General features: G+C 32.2%; 1 protein-coding gene across 1 annotated transcript in view; it reads right to left on the bottom strand.

Moving 5' to 3' along the window:
• LOC130898484 (voltage-dependent calcium channel gamma-5 subunit-like) overlaps window positions 1–19,066 on the bottom strand; it is a 262,875-nt gene that overhangs the window by 58,905 nt on the left and 184,904 nt on the right. The window contains exon 4 of the mRNA XM_057807825.1: window positions 6,610–6,734. Within this exon, the coding sequence (XP_057663808.1) occupies window positions 6,610–6,734 (125 nt within the window). The remainder of the gene's footprint in view (window positions 1–6,609; window positions 6,735–19,066) is intronic.

Below are 19,066 nucleotides of genomic sequence, written 5' to 3'. Positions count from 1 at the left end.
GTGTCGGTTATTTGGGATGCGCGTAGGATAATTTGTATGGAATATTTTGAAAAAGGAGTATTATGCAAACTTATTGTAACGTTTATGTTAAGAAATGGAGCAAATGGCCGCATTTGGCTTAGAAGAAAGCGTTGTTTCATCAAGACAATACACCAGCTCAAATATCCGTTGTTGCGGTGGCCAAAATTAATGAATTTAAGCTTAAATTGCTACCTTATGTACCCTATTCGCTAGATTTAGCCCCATCGGATTATTTTCTGTTCCCAGACTTGAGAAAATGGTTCGACGGACAATGATTTTTCAACTATGTAGTGGTGATGCCGAGGGTTAATGGCTATTTGGACGAACTTGACGATTTCTATTATAACAAATATTATAAAAATTTTCTGTGTTCCGTTTATTGGGCCAGGTACTTGAATGTTAAATGAATGTAAAAATGATCTTAACAAAATTTATAATACTTTCACAAATATTGAAATTAGAACTTTGACAGAATTTCAAATTCATGTGGTGATATATTAATTCATAAATCTAGTTATCAACATACTATATATTGATAAAAACCGAAATCAGGTCGAAAGCTCATGACTTTTTATCAGAAAACCTGATTTGAAAGATCAAAAATAAAATTAAACTTAGTATTTTGATCTTAACATTAAACAGTTAAACAGAACACCCTGTATAAGCTATTACGTATAACAGTATTGGTTAATTGAAGTAACATGACACGTCAACAAATCTCTAATTACAATTTTTTTAACGTGTAACGTGAATCAACAGAACAGGTTATAATTATGTTTCCGATTGTCCATATTATTTATTCACAGAGTTTAGTTTCGTGTCGTATTACCATAAATATTGTCTGAAAGGATGCGACAATAAAACTTTTTAATTTTATTTCGCACAACTTTTTGAGTATTTATCGAATAACTGTGGTCGCATTTGAAAAGGTATTCAGGAAATTCGATTAACTCTAAACTTTCGATGTTTTAGTTTCCGTAACTTCTGTTTTAATCGGAAGGTTTTCCAACGACATTATAACTACACCAATAGGGTAAATCTGCATAAAAAAATCAACGAACACATGAGAATTTCCATGCTTTCTATCTCTTATTATATATAGATTTGAAGATGATTATTGAATTAAAAAGTTTGTTCCAGCGTTCCAGTTTTGTACGGCTCCTGAACCAACATGGAATTGTTTGAATCGATTTAACAGTTACTTTGCTGAACAAATTGATTTGCAAAGCTTTCTTGTTCACATTGTAGGATAGTGGATGTATATAAATTTTTTGTTATCACAATATATAAAGTTTTCGGTGTGAAGACGTGAGAAAATTTTCTTATTATTCAGTCTGTTATGAGAAAACAATGGCCAAACAACTAGAGCTTCAAAAATTCAATTTCCTTCGTATAATTGCAAAAAATAAAATGCGTAAGACATCACACATACGAGGATTGTCCCAGAAGTACCTGTCCCAACATAGTCAACACCAAAATTTTGGAAAAAAATATATTTATTTTTAAACGTAATCTCTTTCTAGCGTCATACACTTTTCCAAGCGATGGTCGATAAGTTCGATATTCTTTTTATAATAAGAATCTCATGCGCATCTCAAAAAACATACGCTATGGCCTTGTCTGTGGATGGAACCGTCTTTGCCTTCTTTGGAGCCGGTTCTCCCTTTTCAGTCCATTGTTTCGATTGTTGTTTTGTTTCGGGTGTGAAGTTATGGACCCATGGTTGTGAAACAGTGTATAAATTCGTTTATTTATGTGAAACATTGCCAAACACTCGATGGAAACATCTTCATGACGCTGTTTTTATTCCATTGTAAGCAAACGCGGCACCCATCTTGCGCACAGATTTCTCATGTCCAAATTTCAGTAGACGGTCATTCAGTATCGCTTTGTGGATTTTCCTCAACATTTCTTCATTTAAACTCTGCTACCCAATATTTCACTGTTGATAACGGATGAGCAGTCTCAGCCAGAGTAGAATCTTGATCAGCTTTGCAAATTCACTGAAAAAGTTCACTATTGATGGCTGCCAAACAAATACTGAACAACGTGCCGTCTTCAAACTTGAAACATATGTTGTATAGATTGTGTATTTTCTAATACAGCAACTACCGTCATCTATAGATCCGTCCAGATACTTCTGGGACCATCTCTGTAAATTTCAAAGAATTTCTAAACAATGTGAAACGTGGACGTTATACTATTTCTTACAGAGGAACGATAGATCTAAATAAAAGACCAATAAACGAGGTCAAAGTTGAACGTCACTGCCTAAGCCTATGTAATAAATATAACAAAATAAATAGAAATCAGGCTCTCAAGTTTATAAACAAGAAATAAAGTCTTCATTCACTTTTAAATGTTTCAATTTTAATGTGCTCTCATATAGTTTTTAATAATTTCGAAACGAAGAGACTTGTACATTCTAATTTCACGTTTCCTATAGCGAAAGGATAGATCTAAATGAAAGACCATAAATGATTTCTTGAATTTCAAATTTGCTGAAAATATTGAAGGTCAAATCTGAAGATGTAATTTTTTTAATGAACGGCACTTAAAAAAATTTACTGGCTGTGATTATGTATTGAAAATGACAAAATAAGTAAAAGAGAAAAGCAAACTGTCAAGTCTATAATGAATAAATAAATAGAAACCTCATTTACTGTTTAAATCATGGAATAAAACATCAAATAGTAAATTAGGATTAAGGTTTTGTTTCTAATTTTGACACATTCTGATATAGTTACTAATAACGTATAAACAATGTAAAACGTAGATTCTACTTACAAGATATCCTATAAAGAAAGGATGCAATTAAATGGAAGACCATAAACTATTTATTGAATTTCCCAATTTGTAGAAAATATACGAGGTCAAAGTGAAAGTTATAAGTTTTTTGATGGGCGCCATTTAAAAAATATTTACCTCCTATGCTTGTGTATTAGAAATGAGTAAAAATGGAAAACTATGTGAAGCATATATTATTATATAATATGGGATTTCAATGTTGTATTTTGAATAACAGAAACTTTTCTAATTTCAACATGAAATTTCCAATTAACTCCAATCAATGTAGGAAGTATATTTTTGTTCTCTGGTTAGGACAAATACAGACAATTTCTACAATTTTCAGTTTCATATTTGTTGAAAATATACAAGGTTAAAGCTGAAGGTGAAATTTTTAAAACAAACATTGTTAAATGTAGTCTGATCACGCCATTTTCTTGTTAGTATGTGTGATGAGGATATCCGGTATATACACATCCATCCTAACCATATATTAGTGGTAACCAATTCATGTAACTGACAGAACTCTACTGATTTGTGTATCGTTCCCATTCTCCCAGTTTATAATCTACAACATCAGGCCGTTATTACGTATATGGATGGAATAAAGTGGAGTTAGATTATTTGATAATTTACATTGTAAGAGAAGAATCTTCACACAATGTAAATGTTCCCCGTAGTTTAATTTTTCGATAGTAAAATGTTTCAACAACGGTCTGTGGCAGTAGCTGAACATAAAAAGAAAACCAGTCATAAAACAATTTTTATGTATTACATAAAAAATTCTCACGAATCCAAGCATTTTACTACAATTCCTTCGTCACACAGAAACAGACTTTCACTTGATTAAGTTCATAAACCATCTTTTTACATAAGACGACGAAATAAATTCTAAAGAGGGATTATTCTAATGTAATATACGGTGAGGTAACACTTTCTGACTTCTGAAATGACTAAAATATTATGAAAGATGACGAAGAGAAGAAAGCATATGTGGGTAATTCAAGTTTGAGGAAAAGGTTCGCTCTGCCGGGATTTTAAATCTACAGAAAATCCAAAGAATTATATGGAAACGGAAGAAGTGTGAAAAGATATATTTCATTTGATACCACGGCGACACAGACACTTCCTGACAGCAAAATTACTGTCGTAATTATATTTTAGAAATGAATTCTTATTGAAAATCTTTATTATGACACGCGATGTGGATTTTTGAGTATATCATTCAGATATTAATGTATGTCCCGGCTTGTGAACAATATCAATGTCTTTCTCATTTATAGTCAAATTAAAATTGGAGTGAAAATTATATATAGATTCAAGAAGAATTGCTCGTTGCGTTGGCAAAATCGAGAGAAACTGATATGTCTCGAGGCCATTTGAATCTTACTAACATGGTAAAACCTGCTATTCATCCTATGCACATATTTAGATGAATCCACAAAGAGAAAAAAAGTTCAACATCGTCCTTATTTATGAATTATTTGATTTATAGTAACAAAACTGAATAAAAAGAAAATTAGTTATCAACAGATACTTATTTAATTGACGTGTTTTTACAGAGCTAATCACTACTGCTTAAAATTTCATTCTTGGGTATCGTTAAATCTGAAATATTTGCAATTGAATTGTATCCTTCATGTCATGGAAACAGTCACAATACTCAATTTGGAGTCTCGTATACACTGCGACCTAAAGGATCTATTGCTGCGATACTGGAGAACCCAGTGTTTACAGCTGATCTATCAATCCCACTCCTCTAAGAATTCTCCCATTCCAGAATGTGGGATGATTGTAGCTGCCTTTACCTCAACAAACAATGATGCGCAATACTTTCCAGTTATTGTTACCCCTTTTTGAAAATAGTCCATTGAAACAATCACAATCACATGACTATCCCTAACAACGGTCGTGATTACGTATCCAACCGATAAAACCGTTTTGTTCTTATTTATGAGCAGGATCTGTCTTTGTATTCCACAGTTATAACTATTTTTCCCTATTTGGATTGGTGGTTGAGCTAGATTTCATCTACAGTTACGAATTGATGCAAAACTCCGACTTATTTTCATTGAACCGTATGGATTAGGCCTAAGAAATGTCCATTCGCGTACAATTCTTCAGTCAGTCCAAGTTTAATCCGATGGTCGTCTTGAGAAAATCTTTTCAGCTTAAAAATTCCTAAACTTAAACCAACTAATGTGGTTTTTGTCTTTTTAATTTTATTTAAAAGGGCACAAAATTATTCTGGTTATTTCTAGTATTCTCCTTCTTATGATATACGATCGTTTATGTTGCAGGTTTTCTGCGATTTTCCTGTAAACTGGTAAATCGGTTCACCAGCCAAATGGCCTACGATATCCGCCCCCAAATTCCTCGCTTCCTATTGAATAATGAACAAAGAAACAAAAAATTTGGAAATTTAAGACTAAAATAAATGAAAAAAAATCACCAAATATCTCCCCAAACCGGGTAAGAACCGTTTTTTCTTTTGTTTAGGGTGGAGCTTTCCTTTTTTTCTTTTTTTTTCATACCTTGTTTGATATTTCGTTTTTTCATTTTTCAGCTTGTAGCATTGCAAACAATAATCGCAGCCTCAGATCTGCAGAGGAACAACTCCTATATCAGGGACAATGAACCTATCTTCATCTCACCCAAAATTACCCAACGAGTTTCTCTCTTTATTGTGATCTTCAGTTAACATCTCGCGTATTCATCTTCTTTTCCGGTGATTTCTTTCTTCTTCATCCAAAAATTACTTTGCTGAAATTTGACACAACGGTCAAATATCCCCTTCAACGTCCTCGAAAGCTATTGTAACATCTTTGTCTGCAAAAACAAACTGTGACAAAACTGAACGTTCCCTAAAAAACTATTTCCCGAAGAATTTTCTGAACTGCATCCCAAAAACCGTCAAAATAAATATTGTTGTGGTTGCAATTATAGTATCGCAAATAATTATTTAAAATTTAATATTTTTTTTTAAATTGAAAAGTTTTACTTCTATTAAACGTTACGTTCAATGTACACATTAGATGATTAGATTTTCATAGCTGGTATATCTTCAGGCGCGTCAATTTTCTACCTTTCCAGCTCGGAATGTACAAGATTAACGTTCATTTTGTTTCACATATTCTCTCGTATATAACGCGTTTGGGGCATTTTGGAGTAACCCTTTTTCACATACTTTACAACCATATTACTGAAAGCTACCATTGAAATCCAATTCAATTTCGTTTGTAACATAAATGGCTGACCCAACTATACTCACGGAGGTTTATGACTTTACCCTTTAAAGAAAGGATGTAAATATGTAGTCAAATTTCTATTTTACACCGATCTGATTCACCTACCTACACTATATGTCGTCTAAAATAGAATAAATACGTTTTGAAAATGGAAATTGTGATAAGAAAATATGATTTTCGTTATTTGTATTACAGTCCTTCGTGGTATCTGTGTGATAGAACATTCATTGGTTGTTCAAAGTTTATTGAGGTACCAAGGCTGTCACAAAATAGCTAAAATTTGTTTATGCACACTATATAGTGAAATATACAAACGCATTTAACATCCAATGTTCTGGAGAAGACAGAAACAGTGAATGTTCCAAGGCATTTAAAATGTTACAGAAAAAATCGTAGATATCAACTTGAGTAGAATTTCTAAATATGGTGGTATTATAAATCAATTTCAGAAGAACTTTTTCAATTCATATTGAATACTAAAGCGGTTTCTCAAGGCATTAAAAGTGCTGCTCCTGGAGCATTTATCTTCGAAATATCATTTTTATATACTTACCAGCCAAAATAAGAAAGCCGCATCCTAAGACGGTCTTATTGTCACTATTACAGTGACCAATAATCGTGCAAAGAACTCCCAAAATATGAAGAATAACTGCCATAGCGCATAGTACCGTACAGTACCTGAAACAACGATATACTAATAATAGTGCAATTTAAACAAATATTTCTGGTTTTTCACAATTTATTGTTAATTTCGTAATACACTGTCAGTGGATGAACTAATAAATGTTATTTATAATACCGTATCACTAGAAAGAATATTTATAAATTTTAATATTTCTAATTTCCAAAAACCGAATCCAGTATACGACTCCGTACTTTCTCCTGTATATTCACCAGATTCATATACGAAATTCTATTAGCAAGACAAGATTTGAGACAGATTCTCGAAAATGGGTAGCAACGTTTATTGGTTTCGAGACCTCATAGTTTTTGTTGAGGAAGAGCAAAAAACATTCTATATTAGTTGGGTATGGTGTGTTCGTTTTATAATTATATAAACCGTTGGTCATTGAAATTGATCATTTTGGTTTAACTTTTTTTTCTATTTGTTGCATTATAAAAGTTTATCAATCGTTATCGTATCCTTGTGTATTATACTTCTAATTTTCATTTTCTGTTGATTTAATTCAGTGAAATTAACATAAAATTTATGTTTGAAACTAATATAAAGAAGTTTCGGAAGTTACTTTCCACTTTACTCGATAATAAGGATAAGTTTATACCACTGATTTGCATAAAAGTAGGATCTCAACAGAAATGTACGAAGGGAAAACGAAGAGATAGATTCAGGTTTGTATGAAACTTTCAGATGGATAACCTGATAATTACTAATAAAATTTATTATCATAATCCTTCATATTTTCTCTTGAACTTGGTAGAAAGTTGTGAATTCGATACCAATGCAAAAACTTTTTAAAAAATAAATTTTTTTATAGAGCTGATATAAAGTATTCACAACCAATTTTTCTCCAGACAAATAGCTAGACATACACGAAAAGCACGAAAAGAATCAGTTCTTTAAAATTTTCTGCTCGTTAATGCGCGTCGACAGTCAAGATCGGTGAACGTTCAGGACTGCGGTATTTACTCTAGATCTGTCCTCTCTACTCTCGAGTTTTTCGTTCCGTTAGTGCAGTGATTCGCAAAATGGTCCAGGTGCACCCCAATGGTCCACGGAAAGCTCTATAATAGGAGTGTACTTGTATTTCCATAGTCAGATCTGAATTTTTGTCGAGCTGGTAATATGGTGTAAATGTATCAACTGAAACTAGTAATTAGTATTTTAAAAGAGGTTTACGCTTATTGAAAGTTTGGGTAATTCTACGTTAGTAAGTAAATACGAAGTTTGTGATGTGTTTGTTTAAGTACCTAGTCGTTTTTATTCAGTACGTGATTGAACTGTCCAAAACCTTGTATATGGAAAATACAGAATAGAGGTTGCTAGCTCCAAGCTTTTGAAATTCGTGCTATGCATGACATATTCGCATTATATCGAATTGTAACTTTTTAACACAGATTTATATTCTTTATATGGTTTATCGTAAATTGGTTTGTACTTGGATACACATTGAGAAGAAATTTATCGTTTATTTTTGTAATCACATTAAATCACCAGACGGTCCGATTAAACTTAACCTCAAAAATTAAACAACTGGTGCAAAAGCGCATGTGCAAGCATTGTTGGCAAAGTCGTTGGCAAAGTTCATTAGAAATGGGTCAATTTCAACTCGAAGTGCATGCCAATTTGCACTTGACCGCAAATCACATTAGAAATAAAAAACTAATGTTACAAGCGAACATTGACAGTATAAACTATTGGAGAAGTGAATATTTTCAATATGTAAATGTGAAGGAAGTGGAACCAAATTTGAAAATTCAAGAAATGCGGTTAGGAATTGATTCCTTTCTTGTGCCAAGTTTTTCACTCGTAAATTTCTTTTCATTCATTCCAAATATCTCTACCACGCACCAACCCAGTGGTACCACTCTCTTCTTCTTCTCAATTTTCAAGATTTTCACACCACTGTCGTTTCGATCTGTCCTTCCGTCCGTCAGGATTTTAAACAATTATAAAATATTTGCTCGGCCGTCCAGATTTCTCGATAATGACGGGTTTTACTATTAACCAACGGATTCGTCATCACACATCAGATCTGGCAGTCCGCAAAGATGGGTGTCAAGACTTATGAATTTTGCACGTGTCTCCTGCAGCGGTATAAAAAGGAAGAAGAAAATTTATTGCATCGAATATTTATCACAGACGAGACTTGGATAGACTACCATTTTCCTGAAAGAGTAAACGCGCGTCTATGGAGTGGAGGTAGATAGCGAAGGCTACACTGTAAGCAAGGGAGGTGCTGCGTTTTGTTGTGAAACCCATCTACAGATTGAAACAATCCCATATTCAAGTCCGTAGTGCGATAATTTTCCAAGACAACTCCAGACCTCCAACAGCTTGTGATGGAAATATTGAAAAAAATGGGTTGAGAAACACTGGAACACCCTCCTTATAGACCCGATTTATCGCCATGCGACTATTATTTATTTGGTCCATTGAATTAGGCACTTGGCGGGTTACTAGTCCAAAGCGGGATAGAGTGCTCCATGAGCGAATGGTTAAGTGATAATTGGAGAAATTAGTTGAGTCTAGTGTAAGTGTTTAAATAAATTAAATAAGTGGAAGATATTGTGTATTAATTTATCCCACCGCTCAAAAGTAAAAAGCTCAAAAAAAAATAAATTAGGAGATGGAAGAAACATAACATTAGAAATAAAGTTTTTATATAGAAAAATTGCGGTTTATATTTCAGCCACCCTCGTGAATCTTATTATTATTTCCATTTCAAATCAAGGATACATTTATTTCCGTAGGTACTAAAGACGCATCCAAACCACCTCTAAGAAAAACATTTAATATAAACAATGTAATCGTGAATCACATTGCCTTTTCGAACATTAATTCCACTTATTCCAGATAGCTGATTTTCGGAAGTAAAAATCGAGAAGTGAAACTTATATTCCGAGGACAAAGTAATCATTGAAGGATAGTGCTCTGGTTGGAAAAGAGCCACAAAACTTCCAAAAACGAGGATGATACAAAGAATCGCCAGAACATCGGGTTTCATTTGTATTCAATTGAAAAATGGTTAACAAACACATTTTTAAAAATAATAACCTCTGTATATATTGTCGTCACTAATACTGGACTCAATATTTTTTTCCTCCTCAGCATTTCTTGTTAATAGATAATAAAAGTTGTGAGTTTGGAAAAAGTTGTTCGCTGAAGCAAAATAATAGAGCTGCTACTAATTTACGATACTATTAAAACTCTTACAATAATAAAATCAGTATTAAGGACCATAAAATATTCTAGGAGAACTCTATAAAAAAAAACCCATTAAGGGAAGCTCGCTATCTCAAAGATAAAAACATAAAGAGAATATTTTTCAATATTGAATAAAATATAAGATTTTTGTTTGTATTCTTCTTTATTCAAAATTCTTTCATTAGCTTGAGTACTTAAGATTCTTTCTAATTAATCCCCTTGAAAATTTGATTTCTACGTTGAATATATTTATAAACAGAACTGTGTTTTGATAAACTATATAAATTCTTTCCATGAATTTAAGAGGCTTTACTGAATGTCCATTTTTTAATTATAATTTTTTCGAAATGATTCGATTTATATTAAATTTGTATAAAATATAATAAAGATTATTAATTTGAGTAGAAATTTCAAGAAATCATGCAACAAAACATATTATAAGATATTTCTCCAAATTCTAACATTGACTATTTTTTTAATTGCTGTAACTAGTCTTCCTGACATGGATATCATTTACAATTGTAGAGTTTTTCATGAGCACTGAACTTTAAGAATGTAAAATGGTTTTTTGTACCAAATTTCGTGAACTATGTGTACATACAATTTTAGTAAAAAAATAAATTTTCTCATGTTAATCAAATTGGAAACTAAAATGTAAAAGCGTTGAGCTTTAGAGCTACAAGGCTCATCTTTGGAGAGGATTTTTCTTTATATTAAATAGAAACATTTGAAACCGTAAGATTTGAAATTAAAATTTTTTAAGTACCGTAATAATTACACATATTTTATACAGATGAATCAGTACCCAGTCGTCTCGCTTTTCATGTGTTGTTGCTTCTCAACTTTCAGAATAAACGTTTCGATACAAAATTCATCAAAAATGTTCAATTGACCTTAGTTGAGATACAATAGGAATATTCATAGGTTTCTCAATAAATGGAATATTCTTTGCAAAAGCTCTCACAACGTTCTTTGCATAATGAGGAGTTGCATATCCCACAAAATTTCCTTCAAGATGCTTTTTCTGGTATGCTGAAGAACGACCACCAGAAGATGTTGCCAAACATATTCGATTGAACTTTTTGCGTCTCTGGATTTATTTCCTGGACTTTTTACAGTCTCATTATTCGCCGTTTCAATTCTGTCAAAAGTAAAATCGTCAATGACTACCAAATCTTCATGGACGAAAGCTTGTCTGCTCTTTTTCGAACTTTTTTGTCTGATCCTGACTTTTTTTCAATGGAAATACCTGTACACGCTGACAGATATCGTAAAGGAAATCGTAGATTTCTTCTCTTACCAATTCCATTCTTACAAATTGATTAACCGTAAACGATTTCTTCAGATCCTGATTTTCAATACTTTCAATAACTTTTTGCTCCTTTTTGCCTTACTTGGAAGCTTGCATATTCAACAGATTATTTTAATTTCAATTCAAAAAGTCAGCCACTCAAATCAATGAAAAGCTTTCATTCTCGCATTTCTTTGGTCAGGCATCTATCGACAATTACTATAGCTGCAACCACCCATAGAAATTGTAATCCATTTGATTCCTTTTGTCACCAAAGAGAGAAGATATGGAAAATTTATTGCGAGATATAATGACCACTCTGTATATTTTGTAATTTCACGGCAGTAGATGCATTATAGCTGACAACTTTGCATATCACCATTTTTAAGTAGTCAATTCTGACTGCCGGTAAGTTACTGCTATCGTAGATTACAAATTTTCTTAAAAAGACTCGTAGTATCTTTTTTTCTCAAAAAATAAGTCTCATCTATTTATTAATATATCTTTAAAACCATTTCTCCTTGCGAACTGGGATAGATTTCCACATGCCTTTTCACACACACGAAGTGCATTGAAAGATGCGATTTTCCATACAATTTCGCCGACATCATAAAGATTTTCACTGCAGGGTTACAAATTAGATTCATAGATTTGAGATCGTGATGTCCAATATCTGGTTTTATAGCTTATAAATGTGAAATATATAGAACGTTATAGGGTTACTCAATTATACTAAAGTATATTCCACAGAAGTGTGATTCCATTTTAAAAACGCTTTTATCAGTTTCACTTGTATGTTTGTAACTGACTTTTTGGCCTAGACTTTGTCTTTCTCTGAGCGATCAGATGTAATATAAACACACTCCTCAATGATAATGCTATAATTCTATCAAAATATCAAATTATCTTGATTAGATTCGACAGGACTGATAAAATTCTTTCTGCATTCTTTACAAAAGACTAAGAAAGATATAATGTGTGGGATAACTACGTAAGCGCGCAGTCCCAGACTTACAAAATCGAGAATCACTTATCTGTATATATTGAAGACAGGTTTAAAACAGCAAATTGAACTAAGACGCAAGTTTGAAAGCATTGAGAAACACGCTTCTAAAGTGACTTATATTGAAATGTGAGAAATAACTTAGTTAGTTTAAACAACTAAAATGCCCCGAAAACCGCATACAAAACAACCCCAATTGAAAAAGATACGAACCTGATACTATCAGAGGAAAAGAATACTATATAAGGGTCAAACAGGATCAAACAAATTCTTCTCTCAGTCCTAACTCAATAAAAGAGCTAAAATCTAACAATCTCTATCTCAATTGAATCCATACTTAACGTACCTGTTGTAACCATAAGAAAAAGCTCAAATCCAACAATCTCTATCTGAATTAAATCATTACTCGCGAGAACCCGCATGCGAAACACCCCCTACTGCAAAATACATCAACCTAACCCTTCCTATCCTACATCAGGTTCAAACGATTTCAACAGAATTCTTGTTTAAAAATACTTTCTTCATCTTCATCACGCGTAGTGACTCCTACGTTTGCTATCATAGTGACTATCATTGTTTTATTTAGTGTAGCGTGGAATAGCTGGGTTGTTGATTTCCCTAACCATTGTCTACGATAACCAAGATGATTTGTGTCGATCTATGCTTTTCTTATTTATTTTGTTGCCTTGCATTGCCAGGTGAAAAAGATCGTATTTCATTGCGAATTACATGACTAAAGTATTCTAATTTACGTCGCCTTATAATGTATTTCCAAAGTTTGGTACATCGGCTCTGCGTTTGTAACCCTATCGACCCAACTCATCCAAATGTTTCACTCACATAAATAATAGTATATTACTTAATGAACGATAATGTAGGATATAATTCACTCAGATGACGAAGAGATGATGTCGATGGAAGGTTGATGTGCTATAGAACTGTATATTTCACTTTCAGTATCTGTTTTATTCTTTTAGCAATCATCAATATTTCTCATAATCAGTTAACTACCTCTGTTTCAGTGCAGTTATATTCCCTCTAGTATCCACTAATGAAGTAGACCATTGCTTTTGATTTATTAATGTTATTTCTTTGTGAGTGATATTATTTATTTTGCAAATAATATATCAATAGAACCAGGATTTAAATCAGTTTGAGACCTTTGGTAAAAACATTTTTAAATTTAGAAGCAAAATATTGTCACAATTCATTATTCAATATTTCCTATGGATTCATATTTGCCTTAATATTGGGGTACCCTTCACAACCATCAAGAAAAACAAATAAATTTCTAATTTCTGAAAATAGAAATTCACAAATGATACAATCATTGTTTGTAACACGAAAGTGATAGATAAAGCGACTTCACACCATCTAGTTCCATCCTATTGTCAATATTATTCAATTGACGAAAGTAAGAACTTTTATTAGTCCAGTCAATATAGACATTTAATATGACGAAAATTCCCGGACAGCAAAAAATTGGTGGAGAGCTTTGGTTTACCATTACAAATAAAGTTTAGAAAATCCCCATCAATCCTATGTGTGCTACAAAAGGATTTTTCTCGAAAATGGTGAGTTTAATGAAAAAAATTTCAAATCAAAGCTGTAGATCTGAAAATTATCTACAAAAGGGTTTTCGTGATTTTTTTCTAAGAGTTGCCATTCCTGAGATATCGCGATTCTAAGAGTAATATGATATGAACACATTTCTAGATATTGCCATTGATTATTGCATTAACTATTTTTTTTATTCCTTTAGATATTTTAATCAGATTCATACTCTTCAAAGTCCACTTCAACAGTCATATCTTCTTCGATTTCTTCTTCTTCTTCTTCCTCATGATGGATGTTCAGAAATTATTCAAGTGTCGCTGAGTTATTGGTCTTTCCATTAAAATCACAGGGATCTTCCTTTATTGTACTCAATTGGACATTTGAGCAAGACTGATCTTCGCAATTGGTACACAGCAACCCGACTTTTTTACAGCCACAATTGGCACTACAACCTTTTTTGCCATTGCAAAAAATAGTGTCGAAGAGTTTTTCTGGAGCAAGTGGAAGTGAAATTTTAATCGGTTCCAGAGTATTATCATTTTTCAACCCCAGTCTTCTAGGTTCAGTTGATTGCCTAGCTATGTATGAACTTATATTATACTCGATACGAGTGTTGAATAGTAGATGTCAATGTTTAAGGAAGACATACGTGTTTCTTGTTTCACGTATTTTTCACAAAAGTTAAGTATCTCTATTTATCAATGCAAATAATTTTTTTGGAGCTCCATAAACCGCAACAAGGAATCAAATTCTGTTCGTAATTATGGTTTGAGGTGTGGAATCTATTTCTGTAAATACTCTAGCGCATTCAGTCTAATTAGTTTTTCCAAATAATTAAAATACTGATGTTTTGTCCCTTCTGTATATTCCTGACGAACTGACATTTTTTCGATCTATGGAATACAAAGTTGCTGATATGTAAGGGGACTTCGTTAGTAAATTCATATATCTCAAATTAACGGTTTTTGTAGAAACTTGAAAAATTTAAAGCGTAGAATCCAATGGTAAAGAGAAAAATGGGGGTTGCTATTTGAAAAAATTAAGTTTTAGAAGTTTTTAGATAGCACCATTTTCTGAACACCCTATTTAAATTTTTGTTTTCACAGATTTTTAAAGATGTTGCCAATTAAACCACACCATACATTAATACTAATTCTTTTTGCGGATTTATTGGATGAGTAATAAAAGAATTCTCTCCCCACCAATAGTGCATGTTATTATGATTAAACATACCCCTATTTGAAAAATTCGGTCCATAAAATGGATTTTAAAAAATTGCACTTCTGCCTGCCCACATTTACAAACCATTGAGGAAAGATCAAAGTTGTATAGGAGCTTTTATATTCTGCAATAATTTGGAAAAGTTTGAGCCACAAATATATATTCTATTTTTCTATATATTACTAGAAACGATTTAAACAATTGTTTTTCTGTTTTCACCATCTTAATTAACGTGAAAAATAGTACTACTTTGCTAATTCAACCGTCTTCGTATCTAGAATATTAAAAAAGTTAGCATTAGTGCGCACTTAATATGAAACACCCTGTATATGCATATCATGTATAATGTAACTTTTAGAATTGCCATATCTCAGGAATGGTAACTCTTAGAAAAAAATCATGGCTATCATTTATGTAGAAAATTTCAAGATCTACAACTTCAGTTGGAGGTTTTTTCTTATAAAACTTACCGTTTTCGAGAAAAACCCAAAAAACCAAAAATTTTAACCTTTGAACCCGAACCTTTGAAGGACACAGGATCGATAAGGATTTTAAAAACTTTATTTGTAATGGTAAACGCAAGCTCACCACCAATACTTGGCTTTCCATGATTATGTCTCAATTGACAGAACTATTATTTGGCAATATTTTTTTATTAATCTATAAATCTGTAAATTGTAGGAAAACTAGTATAAATTGATACCTTGTATAAAATAAGCAATAGCGTACCTGTATTATGATAGTAAAAAATATTTTATGTGTGATATCAAAATAGTTTTAAAAGCTTTTGTCAAAGCGATGATATTAAAAATTTCAGACACTTAACCGTCAATAAAACGATCATATTCTCACGTAGTTATACGTTTTATTCTACATTATATTCCTCAACATCTACGTGTTTATTAAGCAAGATGATCCCATACTGTTTTATAATAATGGTTTCTCTCTGAGGCTTTTAAGACTATCATAAATTAACAGCGTTCCCATTATTACTCCTCCAAGCTGACTTTCTTATAGTTTTAATGGAAATTTTATTCTGACTTTGTGCCAGATCTAATAATGCAGTGAACTTTAGTTCGTGGATCTTCACATAGGAAATCTTTCTAATTCATTTCAATAACTTCCCCTTAGAGATTTTAATCAAATTTAATTCATGTAAAAGTTTCTCGACTATTCGAATGGAGAGTCGTTATAATTTTATTTGGTCCTTCGTTATCAATTTTACGTCAACTTTTAACAACAAAAAAATTATTAAAATACATTCGACGTTAATAAAAATGGTAATTAGTTGAAAAAACGTGTTGTAATCAGTTTCTCACTGAAAGAAAAGTAAATCTAACAATTTCAAGCTACTTGTTTCAGATGAAATTATGGTCTGCGTTCCCTGGGCATATTTGGTAATAATATAGCATACTTTTTGTAAGATCCAATATATTAGATCTGTAGCCGAGTACTAAGATTAAAATGGATTATTTCATGAATCATTCTAATAAAATGATGATGTTGAGAAGTATCGTGAACTGCCGAGAACAGTAGAATACAGCGTAACATGTTGATCCACGCTTTGCTCTAAAAAATTGCTGTTCTATAATACAAATTGAATAAGATCGGCGGATGGAAATCTGCAACTATTGCGGAAAGTTATATAGCAGTGATCAACAACAATATAAAGGAAGTAACAGATATAATTTTATTCAATATAATGAAGCCAGAAATCTCCTGCTGCTAGTGCTCACTTGTGGAGTGAGAACATTCCATACAAATTGAGAAGAAAGGAGAAAATATTTACCCAAATTTTTTAAATAGTTCTAATATGCTATTAAGATCAATATGCTTGTAGTTGAAACTTGGTGAATATAGGTTATTATTTAATGGAATAAAATACATATTTTTTCTAGCATAAATTATCACCACCCAAGGAAGGTAAGTTGACTTATAACTCGAAGTGAAGTGAATCAATACTTTTTTGGTGATTATTGCTTACGTACTGTAGTACTAGTACCTCCTAATTGTGCAAATGTACATCTACCTGGGAAGCCAGTCAAAGTGTATTACACATGGTGCAACAAAAAACAAATTTACTTATTTTATTGGGGAGCTAATGGTAGATGGATTGGACCTTAAGGTTCGATGAAACGGTCAGCTCCATAACCGGACCTCACACCTTTGAATTATTTTTATGAAGCTATCTTAAATCGAAAGTCTAGGCAAGTAATCTTTGACAACATAGATATTTTCAAACACCGTATTGTTGTAAACTGTATCACTATTTCTGCAGTCATATTTTAGAAAGTTCGACATTACGTTGGAAATTGGAATCTAATCTTAAATTTTATTTCATATGAATCAACACAAGCAAAATTTGTATTATTGAATACATAGATTTTTTCAATAATTTTGAAAATATGTATAGCTTACTATTTTTTCCAGGAGTGATGATTACCGTTTCATGTTCTCTAATGAACGAATCCTTCGAAAAGGGGCTTTTCCCTAGCTGTCTGAAAATAATTGTTCCCCTGCACAAGGGCGGCGAAAAAAATAATTCTAGTAACTATTGCATTTCTACCAATCTTAACGAAGATAATTGAAAGGCTAATGAAAAATCGTCTAGTGCCTTTTCTGTTTTTTTTTGTTAATTTCTTCCATTTTCCTAACTTTTAAATCAATAAATCAGAAATATTGTATGATCTATCGGACGAGTACTTTAGATTATAAATAACCCCATAAAATGTAATCTAGAGGAGTAAAATCGGGGGATTTAGCCGATTTGATCGTTACAATCCACCTATTGGGAAAAATAATTTCTAACTGTACGTGTAAAATGCGGCGAATCTCCGTCTTGCTGGTAGTAAATGGATCGATTTATTTCATTTGGATGATTAACATCAGGAAAAAGTCTTTGTAATGCAGGCACTAAGTTAATAAAAAAATCTAGATAAACCTCACCATTAACTGTGCCCCCAAGAAAATGAAGCCAATAATTTTATTGTTAATGATACCAGCCCAAACTTTCATTTTTTAGGAAATTTGGTATGAGCCTCACACATCCAGTGAGAATTTTCTCTGCTCCAATATCAACAGTTCTGTTTGTTAACCGTTCCGTTCAAATAAAACGTCGCTTTATCAGAAAAAACTATTTTATTTATGAATTGCAAATTTAAGCTCATTCTGTTCATGATCAATTCACAATATTCTTCTATCGGGATCATCTTCATTCAACTCCTGAACCAACTGAATTTTGTAACGGTGATATTTTTCTTTATACAAAACTCTCAGAATAGATGATTCACTTACATCATTCCACAACATTCAAGCACAACACCATCGCTCATGAAGTTTACCCCATACACACGACTCATTCTCCCATGGATTTCTGCAGCACTATGGCTTTCAGCCTGTAGAAAACGAAACACACTTCGCAATTCACACTTGGCGGAAGCATCAATAATGGCAGACATGTTTACATGGCTGTAGCACAACGCCGACTGACGCTTTGATATATTAATGCATCTAAATATTTTTGATTTTAGGTCTCTTCTGTTTCAAAATTAGTTTTTTTGATAAAAGAAAGATAAATTTTGACGTTTCGACTTTTCTTTAAGTCTTTATCAAATATGATATATTTTCAAACTATCAAAAAAAACTAATTTTGAAGAGAAGGGACCTAAAATCAAGAATATTTAGATTTATATATTTATGTGAATTTATATTTAATGCAAGTACGAATTTCGATAGGTAGGGTAGCGCTGACCCCTTACTACACAAAGGCTTGACTTGCCTTACTTATGAGCGTTTCCTACCCTCCATAGAATTGCCGCATTAGCAGGAAATACATTCGTCTAATTTTTATATTTTTTAAATGACGTTTACAGTCAATGCAAAAAATCAATTACTGATATCGGGTTGTCATTTGCAAACAAAACAAGTGTACTAAATAAATAATTTGTTCGGTGTTATCTGTTAAACGCCAAACTGATTTCTCTACAGACCGACAGAAATCCGATACCGTTGGGAGAAGAATAAATTTATAAAATTGCGGTTTGTTTATCTAC

This window comes from Diorhabda carinulata, chromosome 10, assembly GCF_026250575.1.
Source record: "Diorhabda carinulata isolate Delta chromosome 10, icDioCari1.1, whole genome shotgun sequence".
NCBI lineage: Eukaryota > Metazoa > Arthropoda > Insecta > Coleoptera > Chrysomelidae > Diorhabda > Diorhabda carinulata.
The sequence above is the reverse complement of the archived record's forward strand: the minus strand, read 5'-3'. Positions and strand labels throughout refer to the sequence as shown.